The sequence below is a fragment of the Pygocentrus nattereri genome, chromosome 22 (assembly GCF_015220715.1).
Source record: "Pygocentrus nattereri isolate fPygNat1 chromosome 22, fPygNat1.pri, whole genome shotgun sequence".
Classification (NCBI taxonomy): Eukaryota; Metazoa; Chordata; class Actinopteri; order Characiformes; family Serrasalmidae; genus Pygocentrus; species Pygocentrus nattereri.
Window position 1 is genome coordinate 3,745,777 of NC_051232.1, and position 23,289 is coordinate 3,769,065.

The 23,289-nt window shown below is 41.0% G+C and overlaps 2 protein-coding genes across 2 annotated transcripts; both read left to right on the forward strand.

The window, feature by feature from the left end:
• The first annotated feature begins 201 nt into the window (after nucleotides 1-201).
• On the forward strand, nucleotides 202-9,292 carry LOC108411571. Its single transcript, XM_037532619.1, has 7 exons — nucleotides 202-282; nucleotides 1,266-1,309; nucleotides 4,967-5,109; nucleotides 6,122-6,535; nucleotides 7,813-7,962; nucleotides 8,927-8,970; nucleotides 9,091-9,292. The coding sequence occupies exons 3-7, from the start codon at nucleotides 5,073-5,075 to the stop codon at nucleotides 9,196-9,198; spliced, it is 753 nt and encodes a 250-aa protein (XP_037388516.1). The 5' UTR covers nucleotides 202-282; nucleotides 1,266-1,309; nucleotides 4,967-5,072; the 3' UTR covers nucleotides 9,199-9,292.
• Nucleotides 9,293-12,694: 3,402 nt separating this feature from the next.
• Nucleotides 12,695-22,593, forward strand: LOC108411568. The gene is made up of 5 exons (XM_017683200.1): nucleotides 12,695-12,767; nucleotides 17,319-17,732; nucleotides 17,821-17,973; nucleotides 21,927-21,988; nucleotides 22,163-22,593. Exons 1-5 carry the CDS (start codon nucleotides 12,731-12,733, stop codon nucleotides 22,289-22,291), a joined length of 795 nt encoding a protein of 264 aa, XP_017538689.1. The 5' UTR covers nucleotides 12,695-12,730; the 3' UTR covers nucleotides 22,292-22,593.
• Nucleotides 22,594-23,289: the final 696 nt, after the last annotated feature.

The window sequence follows — 23,289 nt, forward strand, 5'->3', positions numbered from 1 at the left end:
CTATCAGTAAAGCCTCCTTTGTCTTTCACATCTGCCAGTGTCTGATTCTGTTGGACTTGTCACAACCAACTTCAAAATACAGTAGCATTAGCTTAAATTTCACCACATTCAAGAAAGTGCAGTTTCACTTCATGTCTTATTTCAGACACGACACACAAACCACCCCCACCCCTGCTGTATTAGACTGCAGTGTCTGCTGGAAGCTGCTGGTCAGTGTGTGTCCTGTGCGTGCTGTCCTCTCCTTCTCCTGTATGTCCTGTATCTACCACAACAAAACTACAGGTACTCACTATTTCACTCTGTTTCTCTCTCAATCTCTTCATCTACAGTAAATATTAAGGGATTTTGATGAGAGTGTGCTGCATCTGCAGTAATGTTTGGTTTGCTGAGGCTGTAGCTGAAGATGTAAACTGTACATAGGACTGCCTACTACCAGCACGCAGTGATATTGGAGCCGCCATCAGCAAACTAGAAACAAAAAGATAATGAACCTTTAGTGAGAAGGTTCTTGAGCACTAGAACATTCTACAGTTGGGAGTGGATTGAGATCACAAAGTGCAGCTGAATTGAGGCACACCTTGTAATGTGCCTTCTCACATGAACACCTCTCAAACGTGAGAAGGATAAGTCCTATTTGCACCTGAAAACGGCCCAAGAAGCATAGAACATCTGCTAAATTCCACACTAACTGTAGGTTACCTCCTTTATCTCAATTCTGTACAGTAGAAACATCTTCATGTCTGAATGTTCAAGCTGCTGCATTGTCCCTCTCCACCAGAAGGGGAACTGTGTAGAAAACTGTAGAAATTTGTTTCACTCAGTTGGTCTTTCATAGCCTAGCAACTGCAACTATGCCTGGGATATCTCTGAAACACTTTAGAATATGTTGTAGCATGTTTGTAGATCTGAAAACTTTGCCCAGTTTCCCAAGAGACTGGTGGAAAGAGTGAATTATTACTCATTTCTCAAAGTGAAGATAGTTAATGTGAAGAACAGTGCATTAGCAAATGAGAAAAGAGCATTTACAGACGAACAACTGTTAAACCAAACACACTGTTGCCATTGAAGCTAGCATCAGTGCCACTATGGCAAGTGAGTTAGCACCCAGCCAACACTGGAGTAGCCAGTCAACACGGGACCCCCCAAAATACCATGGAATATTTTGCACACTGGGTAACATTCTCATGATGGAGCAGCATCTTTCTGTTTTCGCCTGTTTTCTGGATGAACTGATGCTGATGGTTCTCTTTGGTTCATCTCCTCAGGTTCAGAAGATCGAAGAGAACTTCTCACTGAAAGTATGTTTCGGGTAGGAACATCATTTGATCCTGGGGAGGAGTGAGTGGGGAGTTCATGGCCACAAACTTGGGTTACAGGGCGGGGGGGGGGTTGGACAAAAGAATAGGGGAAACTACGTTTGCTGTAATGAACACTTTCATTCGTCTCCCTCATTATTCTTCATCTCGGCTAATAGGGGCTTTGCAGGTTTTAGGAATCAGAAAAAAACGGGCATTAATGCTACAGCTGATTGAACCGAAACTCTGATGTAATCAGAGTCTACTGCAGTAAACTATGATCAGTTTCTTTTATGTACTAATGAGGTGCTTTAACAACCAGAAAAAAATCAGGAGATGGAGTGATTAATGTGATTGGACTTCACTTTAATGCGATGCATCTCTTGTAATATCAGAAGCAGGTCATGTGGTGAGAAATTGATGATTAATTCAAATGACACTCATTGTCAAGTGTCAATAAAAGGCAAAAACACAAAACGGACTCAGCCAAAACAGTTGTACTAGAGTCTTTGCCCACTGTAGAAGACAACTGATGCCAGGTTATGTTCAAACACGCATCCTAAAGCTTGCTTAAAATCCACGAGAAGCTGAAACTGGTTTGAAACAGGGTAAAAATAAAATCCACTAATTATTTCTTTTAAAATAATCTCACTATATCTAACAAATCTCCTATTAGCTTGTATTACTTCTCAATCTTCTTACTGTCTTTTGGAAAAGTGTCAGGCTGACAGAATTCAGATGCTCACAGACCACACTTAAGTAAAATGGGTTTATTAACATAGGGAGGATCCAAAATTGAGGCCAGCCAGTCTAAAGCTGGAAGCAAACAAACAAAGACAATACTTCACAAATAAGCCAAGCTAAGCTCGGGCTTATATACTACACTTATAAGTACATAGAACAAGGAACAGGTGTAGAGTCATGTGAGGGAAATCGGATGTCATGTGATCTAGTGTAGGGTTCTTGGGTAATTAAGTCCGGAGGTTCGAGGCAGAGACAGTGGAATTAATAGTTGTCAATGTCAGTTTGAAGAGATAAAGGCTGGGACACCTTAGGCTAGTTATGAGCACATGCCACCAGACCGCAGGCAAAGCGCATTTGTTTCTCAAGTCACATCTTTTGAGACAATGTCCACACTGTTATTTGCAAGTGATCGGATTGGATTTGCATGTCCAGACATCACAAGCCAATCTGCATGGGTTGCTGCAGTAACGATGTAGGTGTCAGTAACTACGTAGTAACTACACTGGTGACAAACCTTAAACGTGGATGCAGGAAAGATGGAAGTGCATCATCATGCCCTCCAAACTCTTCAGAATTGCTGCTCTTCTTGAATCCCTTGAATCTTCTTGAAACTTGAGTCCTTTGGGGCGCCCTAGCTCTTCCTCTCTTCTGCACAGCAAGGCTATATTGCCTTCTTATTATTGATGTAACAGATTATTGTATGTTGTATACAAGATGTTCAATGTGTGTGTGTATGTATACGTTTATACACACATCTTACCACTGTATTTACTTAACATACTGCCTATCTGTCGTTATTATAATGAATAATTTTCTCTTTTTGCCTCACTGTGTTTGCCTAATGTACTGTCTGTTAATTTATTTTAAGTACTGTTCTTTTTTTTTTCTCTCCTCTCTTTGTGGCTTATCTTGTCATAACGTACCTGTCTATTTCTTGTACTTTATATCTGTTGCTAATAAAAAAAATAAATAAATAAAATAAATAAATAAAAAAGCAAAGCAAAACAGAACGGGTTAAAACCACTCAGCCAAGATCTCAGACCACTTTTCCCAATACACATTGACTTTCCGTGTTAACTGTTTCATTAAAGGCTAGGGTTCTTAACATGTGGTAGACAATATTTATTTATATAGAGTTAGTGATCTGTACAGAAAGTCTGCTTTGAACCTTTTTTCACTTTAAATCATTAAATTCCTTCCATTCACTGAAGTGAACTTATTTTTAAATGCCGTTTAAATGAAGACGGATAGGGATGATATGCAGCCCTGACCACAACCAATCAAACATTGCACAACAGGAAACCCACAGTGGGGCCCTGCACTCTGACTGCCTTCACTGACTGATGGGAGACCTGCTTTGTGACCCCGTATGTAACCTAGTTTAACTGATCTGCAGGAACTGCAGGCCACACTTCAGCTCTTAACAGCAAATGCTACTAATCCTTCTTAGCCACTACAGTCAGGCTCTTTCATATGTGCCAGGGTCCACTGTGCTGTTTGTGGGCTCTTATAGTATCATGTTCTTTACTGCTTGTTGAGATTGAGACCCTCACATTAGTAGAACGACCTTCCATTAAACTGCATACTTGTGTATTGAATTGGGACTGAACTGAATTGGTGTAATAAGACTAATCTGAACAGACAGTGCATTGAATTGTAAATTCTCTGAATGTACAAGTATATAATGAGAAACATATTGATGAACTGAGGCTTAGCCTTGGCCTGGGAACAGGCTTGGGTTTTAGAGATTTACCGCTCTTGGGTGACCCTCTGGCACTGGAAAACCACAGCGTTGGAAATCCATCAGTAAAACACTGTAGGTTGACTTTAATGACTTTAAAACTGTAGGCTCAACTTCTTGCTGAAAGCACTGATGGCACAGAGATGTTTATGTGTTTACCTTCAAAAACAGAGAATCTGTTTACCTTATGACGTTATCGGTGATCTGTTTACCTCAGCAAGCACTGAACCAACCTGTTCTTCAGAGAAATGTAGGGTGAAATTAGGAGCCTGGAGTGTTTTAGGTCTAAATGTCGTCGGTCATGTTGAGTTTTATAAAACAAACTTACTAAACTGTTACACACACTCACCGGCCACTTTATTAGGTACACCTTGCTAATCAGCCAATCACATGGCCACAACTCAAGGCATTTAGGCATGTAGAGGTAGTCAAGACAACTTGCTGAAGCGCAGAACGTAATCTTGAGACACTTGTGCTTAGGAGTGGTGAAGTATAAAATACATGCTTTCTCACAAATACAAGAAAAATTGGACAGTTCATTTGTTGGTCCTCCTTTCTGTGATGAAACGTAATGAATAACTGGATAGTGATATTGTCAATATTGGAAAACTGGCACGTTAAACAGTTACCAAGCACTTACTTGCATGTCCCATTTAAAAGGAGATATATAGAGCACAACAACACAATAGTCCCTTCCCCCACTCCCTCTGACCCAGAGGTCTTGCAAGCGTCAGCGTTTATCCGCTAGAACAGGAAACCCACAATGAGGCCCTTCAGCTCAAGCAATGTCGGGTCAATGCCTTTACTGGCTGTTCTCAAGCCTAACTTGCACTGGGTATTAACTTTCACTTTAACATACATGTTCTAGACTGTGTTCCTTAAATCGGTTTCACTTCTGTTCCAATTCTTACAGTGGCTGCAAGAATTAACGCAAAAGTAAACCAGAGACCCAGTGGTTTAATTACGTACATGGTCATGATATGCTTTGGTTGTGCTTTGTCTTAACCCAGTAAAAAGATCTGCTAAAGAAGGTTGGAAACAGCTACGATCATCTGTTGGCTCAAAGAGATGTTCCACGAACTTGGACCAATCAGGTCTAAGACTTGTCTACATCAAAGGCCCCCCCAATAAAAAGCATCAAACAGAAAAAAAAGTAGAACAAAACAAATCTTTCTCGACATCTTAGCACATCAGAGAGGTTTTCCACTGACGCTGACCAATCAGGCCTCAACCCAGACATCCGCTTCAAAGACCTTCACCATCTTTGCCCCCCCCACGGCACAGTCCTCGAGATGGAGAGATCAAGAGCGGTTCTCATCACTCTGATGTGTAAGTAAACTTCAAAATCTGAGCGTTCCTGTCAAGTTTGTGGTTTAGTGTTCTGTAAACCTTTCTGTACAAAAGCTCATTCATTCAAACATTGTATATGAGCATCGGAGCACCTGCGTTTAACAAGGACAGTGCTCTTCTGCTGCTCTACCAACATCATCATCACCATCTTCTACTGCATCTGGTTCCAACTTTTGTATGTTTTCCATGTTTAAAGGTACAACCTCAAAATGTTAGCACTTTTTGACCTCACTTTATTTGAATAGTCCACTATAGTCCCCTATGGATGATCTACAATGGTGGGGTCAGGGTTAGGATTTGGACCAGGGTTTGGGCTTGGACCAGAGTGAGGGTCGGGTCTAAGTTTTGGGTTCAGGTTAAGGTTAGAGCCAGGTTTGGAGTTTAGACAATTACAGTCAATTTAATAGATATTTAGTTGAATTTAACTTGAAAGCAAATTGAGGATCTACAAAGCATCTAAAGTGGACTGTCCAACTAAAGTGTTATCTCAGTGTCGTAGGAAAAAAATCTCAATTTTTGACATTTTAGAGTTTTCAGTTCTTTACTTAATTTGAAAAGGCCTGTTGTCCTTTACATTATGTATAAATTTCATGATGAATGGACCAAAAGAAATGGCCCAAGATGACTTGGAAAGAATTCAGGTTACATTGATTTCCATTAAAAGTAACGTTTTTTCCTTCTCTTGTAAAGTTTCCATTTTGGAGATACGAGGTTTTCTTCCGAGAACATCGATATATATATTTATAATTTGTATTGAATACAGAGTTGTAGGTACTGCATGGACTGAAGATGGAAATTACATTATTTGCTAACTCTGGTGTGCTTTTTGAGATCAATGTATTTTGTGCAAAATATACACAAACTAAACTAAACTAGAAACATATGGACTTTCAATTTAGGAATTTCCTTGATTTTTTTTGTTTGTTTTGTTTTTTTGAGAACCTGTACACTGCAGTTTAATCTGTATTTATTTATTTCTTTATTTTGGTAGGTGTTTTGTTCCTCAGCCTGAAGAGGATCTCTGGAGCCGAAGTGGAGATGAGAGTCCGACGAGGAGACAGCATCACTCTGTACTGCGACTGTGTTTGGCAGAGTGGATTTAGTATAGTTTGGTTTAGAAACTGCTCACATGAGCATCAACCTCCTCTCATTATATCAACGATGGATCTGATACATAGCGCTGAGACGTCTAAGGATTTGATGTTTGGTGCTTTTCCACGTTACGCGCCTGTGTGGAATCAATCCAGCCAAACTCATGATCTTCTGGTGAAGAACGTCACCGAGTCAGATCTGGGGCTGTACTACTGCGCTCTACAGGAGAAGAAGATTAGCTATGGTGAGAAGGGCATGCATTACGTGGATGTTTATCATTATGGAAACCGAACCACTCGCCTCTCTCTGCTTGGTAAGATCATTCATTCTCACCAAACTCAAAACGTGACAAGTGGAAACATTTAGAACATCGTTAAGAGTCATGTATGATTGAGTTTTTGCCAATAGATGTTCTTTAATGCTTCATTCATTACTAACTTACAATTAAATTCTACTATATATTTCTATAATTCTTAACTTAACCAAGTGTTTCTCCAGCATTCAAGTCTGAGATGATGTTCCCCTAAAATGTTTCTGCCAGAAGACTTATAGCATGTGTGGCTGTAGCATGCTGAATGAATCTGTGTTAGACCTTTGTTGGACTGCATTCTGGTAACACTTCATTGTAATATCTGCTTATTAACAATTAATTAACTATTAACAAACAGTTAATAACACCTTAATAACTAGAAGCATGTGATGTGATGAAAGTATGTAGAAAATGTGTTAATAAGGCCTCTAACTTATTCACTGTCTGCAGACAAATGTATTAAATATTAATAATGTTAATCGAGGCATATGACTGATTAATAACGATCAAGCAGGCTAGTAAATGGTCTTGATTTGTGTACTGCAGATGCTTGAACACCCCTGTTTCAGAGTTACTTACAAGACTTTTATACTAACATCATGTTTTCTTAAATTCTATTTAATTTGTCTCGTTGTGTTGGCAACAGTATCTGGGAGCCAATATTCAGGTCACTTATATGTATGGCAGTGGTTGTTAAGAATGAACAAGTTCCACTTCTGTGAAGGTCCTGCAAATGTGTTAATAGAGCCATTCTGTGTTTTGTCATGTACAAAGTATTTTTAAGTAAGTCATATTTGGGTTGCTGTTAGAAGCATAGAATGCTCAGTCTTTAAAGCATGAAGCCAGTTAGGACTGCAGTTTCTGAATCAGTAGTTTTATATTAATTCATGTTATAAATGCGAACATTCAAGACACATAACGTTTACCCAATTGTGCATGAAATATGACCATTTAGTAGCTTTTACTAACACATTGGCTTCATATTATTGAATAGAATGTCATATAAAGACATTTCAATCAAGTCTGTAACTGAACAATTACAACAAATGAACATGTAATTCAGTGACCGACCCACAGAGGACAACATGGACACATCAAATGAGCCCATTTACATCACATTTCTAAGCTTGCTTACTGATGCTATGTTCTTATTTACCAGGGCTTTGTGAATTGCCTGCTAATAACTCATTAAGATGTGATCATTAAGAAACAGTTGAGCCTCAGATTCTCGGCCTTTGAAGGTTAACACAGTGTCAATTTTTCTCTTATATCTGATGTAGCCGTCCCCTCTGACAATCTCCCCCAGACCCCCTCCACCCCTCCTGTCTCAGACTGTAGCGTCTGCTGGAAGCTGCTGGTCAGTGTGTGTCCTGTGTGTGTTCTCCTCTCCTCCATTGGTGTGTACTGCATCTGCAGATACACAGCTAAAGGTACTCTCTCTCCGCCCATCCTACCAGCCTCCAGCTTCATTCCTCTCAGGGCCAAAGTTTACATGTAAGCCTTGTCTAAATAGGGATAATAACAGTGGAGCGCCGTTGATGTAAGAGTCTAATCTGAGAAAAGCAATTTGCATTTGTTTTTCATGCTCAGGATCAAAGCAAACCAAGCCCCGACACTAACTGTAGGTTCTTTTCTTCATCCGATAAGGAAAACTCTCCAGACTGGAGATGTCATGGATTGGAATCCATGATACCCGTTTACTCAAAACACACAAAACCAAAATCAGAGCTGGAAACGGTCCAAAAGTAAAAAAAAACCCAGAAAGGATCACAATCAAATGGGAGATAAGAAAACAGGGTCCAAGAGTTCAGAAAAGGTTCAGGCTAAGCCCATATCAACAGATGAAACCAGGCTTGCAGGCTCTGCAGACAAACCTGGCAATACTTCGCAATGAGCCAGTGTGCTGAAGATGAAGGTATATATATATGAAGGTAAACGAGCTGCAGGTGAGAAGGGTCAGGGTTTGACTAGGAAGTACATCAGTTTTCAGGTGAGGCTGACCCCTGGTGGTGAAGGCGGGTATTACACCTGGCAGTCTTCATGTCTGAACGTGTTTTCTCAGGTGTGTCGGTGACACTTCCCTGCAGTTCACTGTAGTTAAAGACGGCAGCATTTATGACAGACAGCATTCACTGGAACAAGCTTCTGTAAATGTTTATGTAGGCTTATGTCTTGTCAAGCTTATGTAGACATGAAGCTTTATGAACATGACCTACAGTGTTATGGGTGTGTCTGTCTGTCTTCTTCAAGGTGCTGCCTTCCCTCTCTCCACCAGAGGGGGCACTGGGTTGTTACACTACAGCTCACACTCTCATGATGTCACAAAGATGTTTTCAGCGTCTTTCTAACCTGGATGAACTGAAGCTGATGGTTCTCTTTGGTTTCTCTCCTCAGGTTCTAAAAAGAGGAGGGAACCACTCACTGGAAATACGTTTCAGGTCGAACCACCCTCAGTACATGTACACACACCTTTAGTCGATGCCGTAAATATAGGTAACTGCAGTTGTAGTTATCGGTAACTGTGGTTACTGATAAGCTCTCTCTCTCTCTCTGATCAGGTGGGCTGCGCTGAGGATCATCAGTGTGAGAGGAGCTTGAATGGACAGTCCTGTTTCCACACTGAAGTTTCATTCACGCCTCTGAAATCTGCTCAGAAATCAGATTAAATACACCAAAACCAGCAAAAATCTTTTGATTGAGCTTTTATTCATTAAGTGAATCGTGTTTGTGGCAATCAATAAAGTAAACATGCTGCTAAGACGTCAGCGTCATTCATTCTCAATGACGGTTTTAACTTCACGTGCACTGTTAGAGATGAAGGTTCTGTGCAGGTACGTTTTTCGCTCATCAAGGTAGAAACAATGCAGATGTTCCCTCAAAGGTACAGCAGTGGTGTTAAGGTCCGATTGTGAACCTTAAATGAGTTTTTCCAGGTGAAATATATGCATTTGTACCTTTTTAATAACCAAAGGTTTTAAAACGGAACAGTAAAATAAAAAGCGTGGAGGCGAGACGGGGTGTGGAGTCAGTACAACGTATTATGGTACAACATTTGAGGGTACCCCCACAGTGACTTGAGGTGTACTGCCTCAGTGACAGTTTACTACCTTTACTTCTGAGAGTGTATGCTGTACTGTTTACACAGATATACAGGTGATTCAGTGTTTATCTAACTTACCTGGATACTGAGATATTCAGGTTCCTACTAGATAAGACTAGGGTCCCAAAGCCTAAAGTGAGTTCTACACGGGTGGCCCAGGAATGCCTCTCTCCAGGAAATCTCGCAGGCCAGTTCTTTAATAAACACATAGTCCAACAAGCTCAGCGCAAAGGCTCGGCAGGTAAGACACACGTACGAAGAAGCTGAGAGTGATATGGATGACAGGGACAGTGGTGAGACAGACACAAGACATCTTGCTCAGAGGCTGATCTGAAAGTCATCGTACCTGAATGCCTTTCATGAGATGTCCTATTGACAGCAGTGCAACAGAAAATACTCTGATATGAGCTTCATGTAAAACCAGGATAGTAGTCAGAATCAATGGCAGCACGGAGTCTTTCCATCATGCCAACATTTCATCTCTTATTAGTCCCACACTGGGGAAATTTCACCTCCTAATTTTAACCCATCAAACACCTACATGCACACTAGCCCTAAGCACAGCACCCAGGAGCAGGACAGTTCAGTCATGTACTGTTGGCTCAGGGCATTTCAGACAAAGTAAGAGTTAAAAAGAGCAGTTATCATAAGACCAGTAACGGGACTTCTCTGGATGCTAGAGGGCAGTGGCATCTCTGATGAGCTTGTTGGCCTCTCATTCTTGTTTAAAGGCCTAACAGAGGCTTTTCTTAGTCAGTACACTCACAGATTTAGGTTGATACGACAGGCTTCATCCCTGACCTAAAAGTGGATACATTTACTCTGTGAAATCTCTGAATAATGGTGTCATCTCATGCTGACAGTAGGAGCTACTGTAGAGTGGTTACACACCTGCCTGACTTATTCTTAAGGTCTGGAGGAAAGTTCTCTCAGGGCTTCACCATTGTTGTGTGGAAATACACAAAAATGTAGCTTCCCTGCAGATGAGTTGTCTGGCCTACCATCCAGGCCAGTCCCCATCATGTTGCTATCAATGCTTGTGTCTGGAAGGGTTGCGCCAGCCCCCAAAGAAATTGGATTCACCTGGACAGGAGCCCCCCACTTCTGAAGCTTGTAGATGATTGGTTAATACTTAAGATCAGTTCTGGATAGACTTGACTATCATCTACACTGTGATTATTTTTGCAGTATATGTATATGAAAATAAAAATACTTATAAGTGGGCTGAGCTGGAGGTGGCGGAGATGAAGATGCTGAGATTTTCGTTGGGAGTGACAAGGCTGGACAGGATTAGAAAAGAGCAGATCAGAGGGACAGTGAAGGTGGAGCAGCTTGGAGATAAAGCCAGAGAGGCCAGGTTGAGATGGTTTAGACATGTGTTGAGGAGGAATAGTGGATATATTGGGCAAAGAATGTTGGAGATGGAGCTGCTGGGTAGAAGAAGAAGAGGTAGACCTCAGAGAAGGTTTATGGATGTAGTGAAGGTGGACATGGAGATGGTTGGTGTGAAAGTAGAGGAGGCAATGGATTGGGCAGCTGTGGCGACCCCTAAAGGGAGCAGCCAAAAGAAGAAGAAGATATATAGTATATAGGTATTTTTTCAAATGTCTTGCTGAATTTGCAAGTTACTGAATTGCAGTTACTAATGATATCATTGGATGGCCACACAAATGTCTGCAGAAGATCATCAATGTTCAAAATCTTGCAATGAACCACGCTATTGCTTCACCACAGTAAGACAATCATCACAGAACAGGAAACCCACAATGAGGCCCTGCACTTTGACTGCCTTTACTGACTGATTGAAGACCTGATTTATATTGGTTAGGCCACATTTTCACGATTTGTCAAAGTAGTGGATTGACCGAGGACTTGTAACACTTAACAGTACAGCTAATGTGTCCTCCACAGTCATGACAGTTTGTCTCTTTCAAATGTGTCATGACCCCTTATTCTGCTGTGGCTGTACAGTTTACTTCATGGCTCCCATTTGTTTTGTCTACTTATATGGTTTTTTGAAAGTCATCCTAAATGCACTATAAGACTGGTAGGAAAGTTTTCTATTATAATATACACTTTGTGACGTGCGCCCACCCCCGGGTCCTAACGGCAGCTGCGAGAGACATCGAGTGGCGACGAACCCCAGCGAGGACAGCTGGGAGAGAGCTGGGAGGAGGGGTAGGGGAGGGAGGGATGACGAGGCGCAAACTTGTTATTATATGGGTATAATTTCCATTAAACTGAAAGTTTTGAACTGCACAGGCTTGGTAGATACATTCGTCAATGAACCAGCATTGCTTCGTGATAAGTGAGTAATGTGTGACAAACATAGATCACAACAACATAAGACATGCCAGACCTCCACCCCAGAAATCTTGCAATCATCAGCATTCATGCTCAAAACAGGAAACCCACAATGAGGCTTTACAGGTCAAGCCACTTCCACGACCTCCAGACTGACTGCCTTTAGTCTATTTCATAGTCTTTGGACTCAAACAAGGACTAGTATATACTTTTCTAAGCAGATGTACTTTAAACCAGACCATATCACTTTGTTGGGGATGTTTAAGTTGCTACAGAAGTCGATTATGCAAAGGTTGTGTTCATTTTTGATTGAGTTTAAGGATCAGGGTGCTCGTATTATCTGAGGCACTAAAAGACCTGTTTTTCGATTCTGTAGTCAGAATCTGTTTAGATCAGTTTAGTGCCAGATCTTTCTCCAGTCTAAGACGGGTGGAAACAGCTATGCTCACTCATGATCTTATTGTTTTAAAGCTTGTTGCTGAAGCTCAAAGTCTGGTCACAAAATGATTCAATGCCACAAGCCAATCCGAAGGTGTTACGGAAAAAAAAAAAGATGTTCCACTGACTTGGACCAATCAGGTGCAAGACACATCGACATCAAAGCTAGCCATAAAAAGGTGGCAAACGGAAAAAGCAGAAGTGGGTTTTTGCAGCACTAAACAAAACACTTTAACCTCCCTGACATTAAAGCACAGGAGAGAAATTTTCCACTGACGTGGACCAATCAGACCTTAGCGGACACATCCGCTTCAAAGACCCTCACCATCCTCACCCTCCCAGCGCCAGTCTCTGAGATGGAGAGATCAAGAGCCACTCTCCTCACTCTTGTGTGTAAGTAAACTTTTGCTCCTTTTAGTCTTTATTAGGAGGTCTTTCTTTAATCTGAAGTTTGATTGGCGTGTTGATCTGTGAACAAATGCGTAAATGCTTATGTTATTCATAAGTTCTTCTTTTAGCATTAAGATCTCCAACTTATGCCTCTGCAATCTGCAAAGATTAATGCTTTTTTATACAAAAAGACCAACGAGGCACTTTTTTGAGTGCATGCCTGTATTAAGTTAACTTCTCAACTCTTCTGTTGCTCTTCAACTTGGAAACTTTTGCTTATTCTTGTTGTCGTGGACTCATTCTGCTCTACCAAACGTTGCCGTTTGCCATCTTACAAAGCTTTCCAGAAGCCATATGCCCAAAAAAGCTGTTTGTCATTCATTCTTCGCCAATTCACCAAAGGCCTGTTATGGTTTTCCATGAGAAAATTCAAGCAAAACTTCATTTTTAATTCATAAAACCAAGCCAAATTTCAAAACAGTGTGCCACTTATGAACTTTTAAAGTATGTCCCATCAGGTTATGACTCAACCTTAAAAACTGAGTTTAGCTGGTTACAGAGTGACTGAACTGAGCTATAATACAAGTGGGGTATATATACAACAATAAACAATATTTCACTTTAAATCGTGTAGGTTCTTGTTAATTAGTATCAGAATGTGCAGCATTTCATTGAAAGCCTCAAACTGAATATTAGGTCAGTTATTGAAATCATTTTTGCAAAAAGGTTTTATGTAATAGTGTTACATCTGTACAGGAAATCTATAACATATCATTTTCTGAAAATAAGGAGACCAAAATGTTTACACCACCCAGGTTGCACAAATGTGAGTGGCTGTGAAATATATTTAAATATTTGTTACTGCATTGTAACCTGATTAGGTTTTAACGGCAGGCATTAACTCATGGTTGTCAAATGTGTCTCGGGTTAGTCGAGCTGAAATCCAATCCCTGTATGGAGGCCTACATGTAGATCAGTTCATAATTGACACCCAGTCCTCCAGCTTGGCTTTAATGTTAACAAGAAGTTGGCTGTTTACAAAGAGTAGCCTCTGTTATTGGTCATCACAGTCATGGACCACTTACCACAAAGGTTATTATAATATATTGTAGAGAGACTGTGATTAACAATGAGGCGAGCTCTGCCCCTGACGAGGGGCAACTCATGTTGACTGCTGAAAAGAAAAGCAGTGATGCCTCTTTTTAATGGTGGCCGTCTTGTCACATTAATTTATTACCTCAAAAAGGAACACAGAGTTTCTAAAAGAGCAATTACACCAATTTTCATTGTGTTTCTTCAACAAAACAGAGGTGAGGCTGGACACAAATACAGACAAGCTTTATAACCACAAAATAGAGAAATTCAACAATCAATACACCAAAACAGAGGCCACTATTGGGAAGATAAGCCAAGCTCATAAACCAAATAAACTAGGAACAAAGGAAATGCAGGATCATTGTTCAGAGAACTGGCTAAGAACTTCACAGAGACTTTGCAAACATCAAGGCCAGACATTGAGTATATGTGCGAGAGTTAATGAGTGCAGGGAATAAGCTGCAGGTATAGGAGGTATAGGTATAGAGTGAGAGGTATAGAGGTATAGAGTATAGAGTGGAGGTATAGAGGTATAGAGTATAGAGTGGAGGTACAGGTATAGGTAAAGAGTGAGCGGAACCAATCCAGACCGGGAAACTCTATATATAAAACTACTATATAATAGTAGTAGAAAGAGTAGTTGAGTTGAAACCCTGTAGTGGAGTAATGACAGGGGTATGAAGGATGTAGATCCTGGGATCAATGAAGAAGAAAAAGGAAAAGAAGCAGGAAAGTCAAGTACAGGGAGATGAGACCCATGGTGTGAAATAGCCTCTTCAGGAACATATCATAGCTGGCTCAAGCTACAGCTGATGAGGAGAACCGAGGGCTGGAATCAGTGAGTGGGAAAGGGAGAACTTATTTAGAGGATCTAAAATCTATTTAAACCTCAGTTATCGGATCTGGTTTTCTCCTTGTTACTGGAGTTTGGGGTCCTCATCCTGTCTAGATCAATAGAGCTCTCTGAGGCCTTCAGAAAGAAGGTTGTAGATGCCTTTGAGTCTGTGAAAGGGTTTGAGAAGTCTTTCCAAAACATTGAAAATCAAACCTTCTGCTGTATGGAAGATCATCTATGAGTAGAGAAGATTTAAAACCACTGCTAAAACGTCCAGGCCAGACAGCAAATTTAGCCCAAGAGCAGGCTGTAAGATGCTAAACGAAGTCTTTAATAACCCCAACATTTTATTACAGGATCTGCATGTATCTCTTGCCACTGTGGATGTCAAAATGCATCCACCAAGACTGCACAAATTTTATCATGGGGCTGCACCAGAAGGAAGCATTTGCTGTCTAAAAAGAACATTGGGGCAAGAGTAAAGTTTGCTAGTGAATATATAGGCAAGGACCAGGACTACCAAGGGTAGAATTGTTTGGTAACAGTACCAGAAGCCATGTTTGGTGAAAACCAAAGACTGTATTTGATCAGAAGAACGTTATACCAACTGTAAAGCACGGTGGTGGAAATGTTATTGCTTGGCCAACTTGCAGTCAAATCTTTCATGTAAGAGAGTGCTTGAGGAGAACATGAGACCACCTGTAACAAAGAAGTTGAAGTTGAAAAAAATGAACTTTCCAATAGGATAATTATGCCCCAAAAAATAAATATCCATGGGAAACAGGCTATTCATACCGGACATCCTTCAAGCATTGCACAGTTGAAATAATTTTGCATTGATGAGTGGGCACAAAATTCTTCCAGTAAATGCCGGAAACTGGTAAACAGTTATAGGAAACGCCTACATAAAGTTGTTTCTCTTAAAAGGGCAATACCATTCTCTGAAGCCAGATGTGCAGTTACCTTTTCAACAAAAAAGGACACCTTTAAATTTATTTGTAAATACATTATTGCAAAGTCAACTTCCAATCTGTAACATTTATCCAAATGACCCCCCACCTGTCCGGCCAGACACTGATGGACGCCTGACTGTCGAGCCCTCCTGCTACCCACTTCAGACCAGCTGCCCACACCCCAGCTACCGCCACCTGAGCTGGACTAGCTGCCCACCCTACATTGACGTTTTCATGGACTCTAGCTATTAAATATTACTACTACGACTACTATTACTATTAATATTAGTAGTATGATCACTTGTAGGTAGTTTGACCAGAGGAGGACGGGGCGCCCCCTTGTGAGCCTTGGTTCCTCCCAAGGTTTCTTCCTCAGCTCTGAGGGAGGTTCTCCTTGCCACTGTCGCCTCTGGCTTGCTCATCTGGGTGTTTTACATTCTTGTTAAAACTTTGTCTTCACTGGAATTCTGTGAAGCTGCTGACATCATTTGTAAAAAGTGACATCAGTTGTAAAAAGTGCTATACCAAAAAAAATTGACTTGACTTGAATATACACACTGATATGCCCATATATGTCCAAAACAAGAAAACATGTCATGGTTTTACTTCTTCACATGACTCTAGGCCTCGATTCATGCCCTCAAAAGATGAGACTGTTAGTGAGTATTATTAAAATAAAGCAATTTTGGAGTGTCTTTTTAACGTAATAGCGGTTTGGGGAGAGTTCATACTGAGTTTCAAGCCTATTGCAGCGAAGGTTAGACTTCTCTTTCACTAATGTCTGAGGGATCCATTGACCTCAGGTTAAAGCCTTGAATCCTTTTGGAATGTTTGTACAGTCTCATGGTAAAGCTGAAAATAAGTGGATAAAATAATTGAGAAATAAGGTGTGTTAGACACGGGAACCACTAGATTGGACAAGGGCTATGAAGATACCTGGTGGTCAAAAGCTTCAAAATCTCTGACGTGGCCGCACAGGCCGCACGTGAGACACGGCATGATATGACCCTTCTCCTTTTCATAAAGACCATCCCTCTTTTTATCCATCCATTCCTCTACCTTTCTGTACTGATATCACAATTACAAGACACCGCGGCACGTCACTCCTCCCTCTGGTCTAGCTGTTACTACTCCCCAGCCTCCAGACTCTGGACTTTCCCAGAACACCTCATCTGATCACATGAACCCTAGATCTCTCTCACATGACTCTCCACCGTACCACTTCACCTGATTGCTGATTCAGCTCACCTGTTAAGCACAGTACATAACCCCCTCAGTTTGTTTGCACTTTGCAAAGTATTGCCTTTGTTTCACAGAGCCTTACTGGGCCTTCCAACCTATTGCTTCTCCATGTATGACCATTAATTTGCAAGTATTTGACCTCGTCTTTAGCCTAGATCTCATAGTATTGCAGGTGTGTCTGGTTTGACCTTCTTTTCTGGACCCTCATGGTTACTGTTTCCTTAATTTGGCTCCTGATTTTGGACTGGCTGACCTTGATTATCCTTTTGCTAATAAAAATGCAAGCGTCTGAATTCGGCATGAATCTGATACGGCATACAAGCTAGATCCCTTCTTATTTCTTTATTAATCTTGGCTTTGTCAAACCAACAAAAAAAAATCACAAACTTTACAACCTTATTTAATCTAAATTTTGGTGTTTTCTTAAAGGTGTAGTGTTCTTCAATCTGAAGAGGATCTCTGGAGCCGAAGTGGAGATGAGAGTCCGACGAGGAGACAGCATCACTCTGTACTGCGACTGTGTTTGGCAGAGTGGATTTAGTATAGTTTGGTTTAGAAACTGCTCACATGAGCATCAACCTCCTCTCATTATATCAACGATGGATCTGATACATAGCGCTGAGACGTCTAAGGATTTGATGTTTGGTGCTTTTCCACGTTACGCGCCTGTGTGGAATCAATCCAGCCAAACTCATGATCTTCTGGTGAAGAACGTCACCGAGTCAGATCTGGGGCTGTACTACTGCGCTCTACAGGAGAAGAAGATTACCAATAATGAAAAGGGAGTGAACTATGGGGATATTTACCATTATGGAAACAGAAGCACTCGACTCTGTCTGCTTGGTAAGATCATTCATTCTGATCCGTTGTGTCTTCTGTATTAAGTTCTTCTACCTTGTTTAATGCAGCTTCCCTTTCTCTCTCATTTTAGATCTGACTGCTCAAGATCTCCTTCAAACTTCTCCTGCGTCAGACCGTGGCATCTGTTGGAAGCTGCTGGTCATTTTTTGCCCTGTGTGTGCTCTAATATCCTCAGTCCTCTCTGCCACCTGTGTGTACTGCATCTGCAGCAAAAAGACTAAAGGTATTTTTCACTCCGTCTCTATTCTTCTGACTTCATTCCTTTTAATCAGCAGCGTTCCTTTGGTAGATCAATCAAAGGTCAACAATACCCAACCTTGTTAAGCACAGTGGAATGCAATAATAGAGGCAAAGGGCGATGCAGGAGTCAGAAGTCAAACTCGAATCACAAAGTCGAGAAACCATAGACACCATCAAACAAAGAACGCTCAGTAAGTCTCTAAGAACAACACTTCGCAACGGGCAGACTAAAAGCCTGGGCTTAAGTACTCTGTGCTATGACAAGACAGGTGAACCCAGTCAGCAATCAGGAGACTGAGATCTCTGATAGGAGCGTTGTGTGGTCTCCTGTGGGCGCTCTGTCACATGATCTCCCAGGGTATTCTGGGAGATCGAGTCCACTTCCTCCATACGAAAGTTTTTTAAAGAATGATGTCTTATTCCTGTTATATCAAGCATATATGGAGTTCATGGAGTGAGGGGAGTATGCATCAGAAATGTACAAAGGTTCCTGCCAAGACCGTACTGTTTTAAAATAAGATTAACTTTAAAGATGTGTGTGGGTTTCCATCCATCCATCCATCCATCCATCCATCATCGTTGACCGATAGTCCAGACAGGGTCACGGTAGCAGTTGGGCAGAGAATCCCAGATGACCCTTCCCCCGCAACTTCCTCCAGCTCATTCCCGGGGACCCCAAGCTGCTCCCAGGCCAACTTGGAGACATAATCCCTCCAGCGGGTCCTAGGGCGACCCCGGGGGCTTGTCCTGGTAGGCCATGTCTGGAACACCCCCACCGGGAGGCATCCAGGGGGCCCGATCAGATGCCCGAACCACCTCAGCTGGCTCCTCTCAATGCGGAGGAGTAGCGGCTCTACTCTGAGCTCCTTCCGGATGACCGAGCTCCTCACTCTATCATGTGTGGGTTTATTATTATTATTATTATTATTATTATTATTATTATTATTATTATTTTATTGGTAAGTACGCCTCAAGGGGATGAGCATGTACAAACTCCAAATTCCTAAAATGAAATAATGGTGCTGCTACAAATATTTTAAAAGACTTAATACTTGATAAAATACTTGCAACAAAAATCTCAGGTAGCTCAGGTTCAGTGTCAAATAGCAAGAGGCTGCAGCATTATGCTTCAAATGTTTGGTTATTATATGAGAGATAATGACATAAGGCGATGTTCAGTGTTTTCTTGCCTTTGAATTGACTTCGGGATATTTCCTGTCTCCCTCAAATTGCTTTTACTAGAGATTCAATGATCAGAGCAAAGACCAGGGGAGACAGCCTTGTCAAGCACCTTTTTCTAGAAGGAATGTAAGTTGAACAGAAGTAATTACTACATTGGCTGAGGTGGCAATATAATATCCAAAGACTTTAAACACCTTAAATGCCTTTTTTAGGTTCCAATAATACAACAAGCCTCTGTGTCCGTGTCTGCCAAGCAGGTTGAATAACATTTTAAGAGATTTTGCATTTTGCAGTTGTGAGAATTCTTAGCCTTGGTGAAACACTATGAACAAAGTCAGGGCTTAGGAAGAATTGCTTTCCTTCTTTCTCCATTGGTCGTTTGCCTCTGAAGGCATAGGAGGTCAAACACCAACTCACCTCTTAGTTCAGCATCACCACGTGTCCCACCTGAGGTAATTATTTATAAGCAGTATTGGTACCACTTCCTATGAATCATGTGCTCATAAAGTACTATAGATGCATTTGTTATACCTGGTATAAGCTCTTATAGTTGGTTATAAGTAGTTATAGTTAATATTTCACACTTTATAGAACAAAAGATTGCGACTTATTATGTTGCGTTTCATAGGGCAGTACAGTAGTTATTTATGATAACATATTAAATGAATGCTGTAATGCACTATAATAAAATGGTGACACTTTCTATGAATGTCACATTTGTAAGCATCTATAAACACAGTTATAACATGTTACCATGCATTCATAAGGCATTGTAAACATAGTTATAAAATGTTTATAAAAATGAACTACACTGAATTACGCTTTATATTCATGTTTATTATACATGATGAATTGTTAGTATAATGCATTATAAGTAGTGTTAAGAGGAGGTTATACTGTCAGTTCCAAAGAGGTCAGTCCCAGCTTGGAGAGCGTAAAGACAAATACAGGGTTTATTTACATCCTGAGATTTCCAGTATTTATTTCTCAGCAGTGGTGCTGTTAGAGCTGCATCTTCAGGGCTTCAGTCCTGAATATTCAGATGCTCCAAACAGGCCATCCAGCCTAGAATCACTGCTACAGCGAGCTTTTCTTACCCAGCATCCCACTTTAAATGCTACACTACATTACATCACAGCAAACCAAGTACCCATCAGCCCCTCCTCTGACCCCACTCTGAAGCCACTGTGAATGCCTGGAGAGCCAGAGACGAGATGGTAGATTTCTATCATTGTAATTTGTTCTTGCAGTGGTTCTAATGTCAAGTGCTAGGAACATCCATTCTGTAACACCACTAAACTGCACCAATACTAATTTCTGCCAGCATTTTATTGGATATGCAGGGTGAGTTAGCACCAAGCTAACAGTGGTGTACAGTATATGATGCTTCGCTTTACTTAGAACTTACAAGCTCTTATAATTTGCTATGAACAGCACTTATAAGGCGTTGAGTTAACAATGCCTAATGCCTAATAAGCATGGCTATAAATATTTAGGCATTTTTATAAATATTTATAACTTTGTTTATGAATGTGTTACAACATGTTATGGATGTGTTTATAAATGCTTACAAACATGACATTCATTGAAAGTGTTACCACAAAGGTTTCGGTATATTATCTGCATCATAGCAGACCCAGGCGTGGATCCAGGTAAACACTTTCTGGGAATAATCAACTAAAAAAAAAAAGAAAAAGTTAAAAAAGAATGTGTTTTTTTTTTTGGATATTTAGATTTAATGTGGATTTGATTGTTTATTTATTTTGAACTAACTGTTAACTGTAATGCTGGCTATAGGCACAGAAAGCTGCTTTGTGTTAGCCAGTAGATAAAGACAGTAATCACCAGCTGCCCTGATTAGGTATAAAACTAATGTTAGCAATAGCTACCTAGCTTTGCTAATCCAAGCCTTAAACAGTTCCTGACTGGAGCCGAGCAACGTACTCAGTGTGTGTGATTGATTCCGTGAACTGCAGACTTTCCCAAGCCACGTTTTCCACCTGGCTTCACGTAAATCCCGTAAAGAGCAGTGATGCTTCTATAAGGGATGATCTGCTGAAATGAAATTCTGTGAACATTTAAAGATGTTTTAAAAAACCTCACTTAACTAAAAAAGCCTGTAGTAAAGCTCTATAAAGTGTAATAGTGCATTAGATATTAGTGTTTACACTGTACTTATGAACAGATTTCACACCATGTTATGGACACTCTTGCTTTAAAGTCTTATAAGTTAAGTTTTTTTTGATCCCACAAACGGGGAAATTCCACCTCCGCATTTAACCCATCCGTGAAATGAAACACCACATACACACTAGTGAGCACACACACTAGGGGGCAGTGAGCACACTTGCCCGGAGCGGTGGGCAGCCCTATCCACGGCGCCCGGGGACCAGTTGGGGGTTAGGTGTCTTGCTCAAGGACACCTCAGTCATGGACTGTCAGCGCTGGGGATCGAACCAGCAACCGTCTGGTCACAGGGCCAGATCCCTAACCTCCAGCCCACGAGTGCCCCCAAATATACATTATACATATAATTACAACAATTATGGTAATTATTGTAAGGCATTATGCCATATAACACCTTATGGATGCACTTATAATGCACAATGAATACAACATTTATAGGAAGTGTTGCTGAAGTATTTTATTAAATTATAAATGAAATGTTTTCATTTTATGTTTTGTAAAATCATCAAGTTGCTGTCCAATCTTACATAAAAGAGGCTGAGATAACTTTGGTGATTTCATACACAGAGCGACTCAAAGTCAATCAGAGAGAAACAGTCAAAAGACAGCAGGACAGAAGAAATGGCCAGGTAATCCAACACACACACACACACACACACACACACACATTTATATATGTGGCATTCAATGCTACAATTCTACCAATGTAGCTTCAGCAGTTATTAAAAATGTTTCAATATGTCTAAATTGCGCTTTTATTAAAAGCTAAAAATACAAGATGTTTTCATTTTTATCGGCTGCAGGTTGAAGGAGGTGATGTTTGTTATGCTTCGCTGGACATCCAGAGCACAGGACAGAGACATCTGAAGACGAGGAGAGTGGAGAGCTCAGATTTCAGTACCTATTCTGAGGTCAGATCTGATCCCGTATAATTTAATCACAAAGCCGAGCAGATCTCTGCTTTTCTGGCTTCTATAAACAGGTTGGAAGTTCTGAATTGTACTATAGCAAGAAAGTGTTTGATTACTTGGTCATATTAAAGCAACAGGCTGAGTTTAACACACATTTCATTGAATTCTCTTTAATGTGCAGTTAGTTAAAACCTGTATTTGTACCTTCTCATCCCACTTAATTCTGGTGGACATGCTTATGGGGGAAACTTTGTTGGGAAAATTGATTGGGGATTGGGACAAGATAAATGGTGTCCTAAAGGATGCTCTTATTATGTGGTTAGGGTTAGGGCTAGGGTTAGGGCTAGGGTTAGGGCTTGGGTTAGGGCAAGGGTTAGGGTTAAGGTTAGAGCTAGGTTTAGGGTTAGGGCTAGGGTTAGGGCTAGAGCTAGGTTTAGGGCTAGGGCTAGGGTTAGGGCTAGGGTTAGGGCTAGGGCTAGGGTTAGGGTTAGGGTACCTATCTGTCCCAACATTTTATTCATTTTGATTCTTGGGCAAAGAGGCAGCAACAAAACATGTACATCTGAACAAGCAGCAGCATGACCTGAAGCTCCAGGCTATTCTGAGTCTTATTCTCGTTTATTATTTTAATCTCCATGTTTGTCTATGACATTATCAGTAACATTTCCTGATGAATGGATCAATATAAATGCCCCAAAATTGCTTGGGATAAAAACTCTTTTTTTTTGGGGGGGGGGGGGGGGGGGGGCAGCAACAGAATACACTCACTGGCCACTTTATTAGGTACTGTTCAGTTGCTTGTTAACACAAATAGCTAATCAGCCAATCACACGGCTGCAGCTCAGTGCATTTAGGCATGTAGAGGTGGTCAAGACAACTTGCTGAAGAGCAGACCGAGCATCAGAACGGGGAAGAAAGGGGATTTAAGGGACTTTGAACGTGGCGTGGTTGTTGGTGCCAGACGGGCCGGTCTGAGTATTTTAGAAACTGCTGATCTGCTGGGATTTTCACACACAACC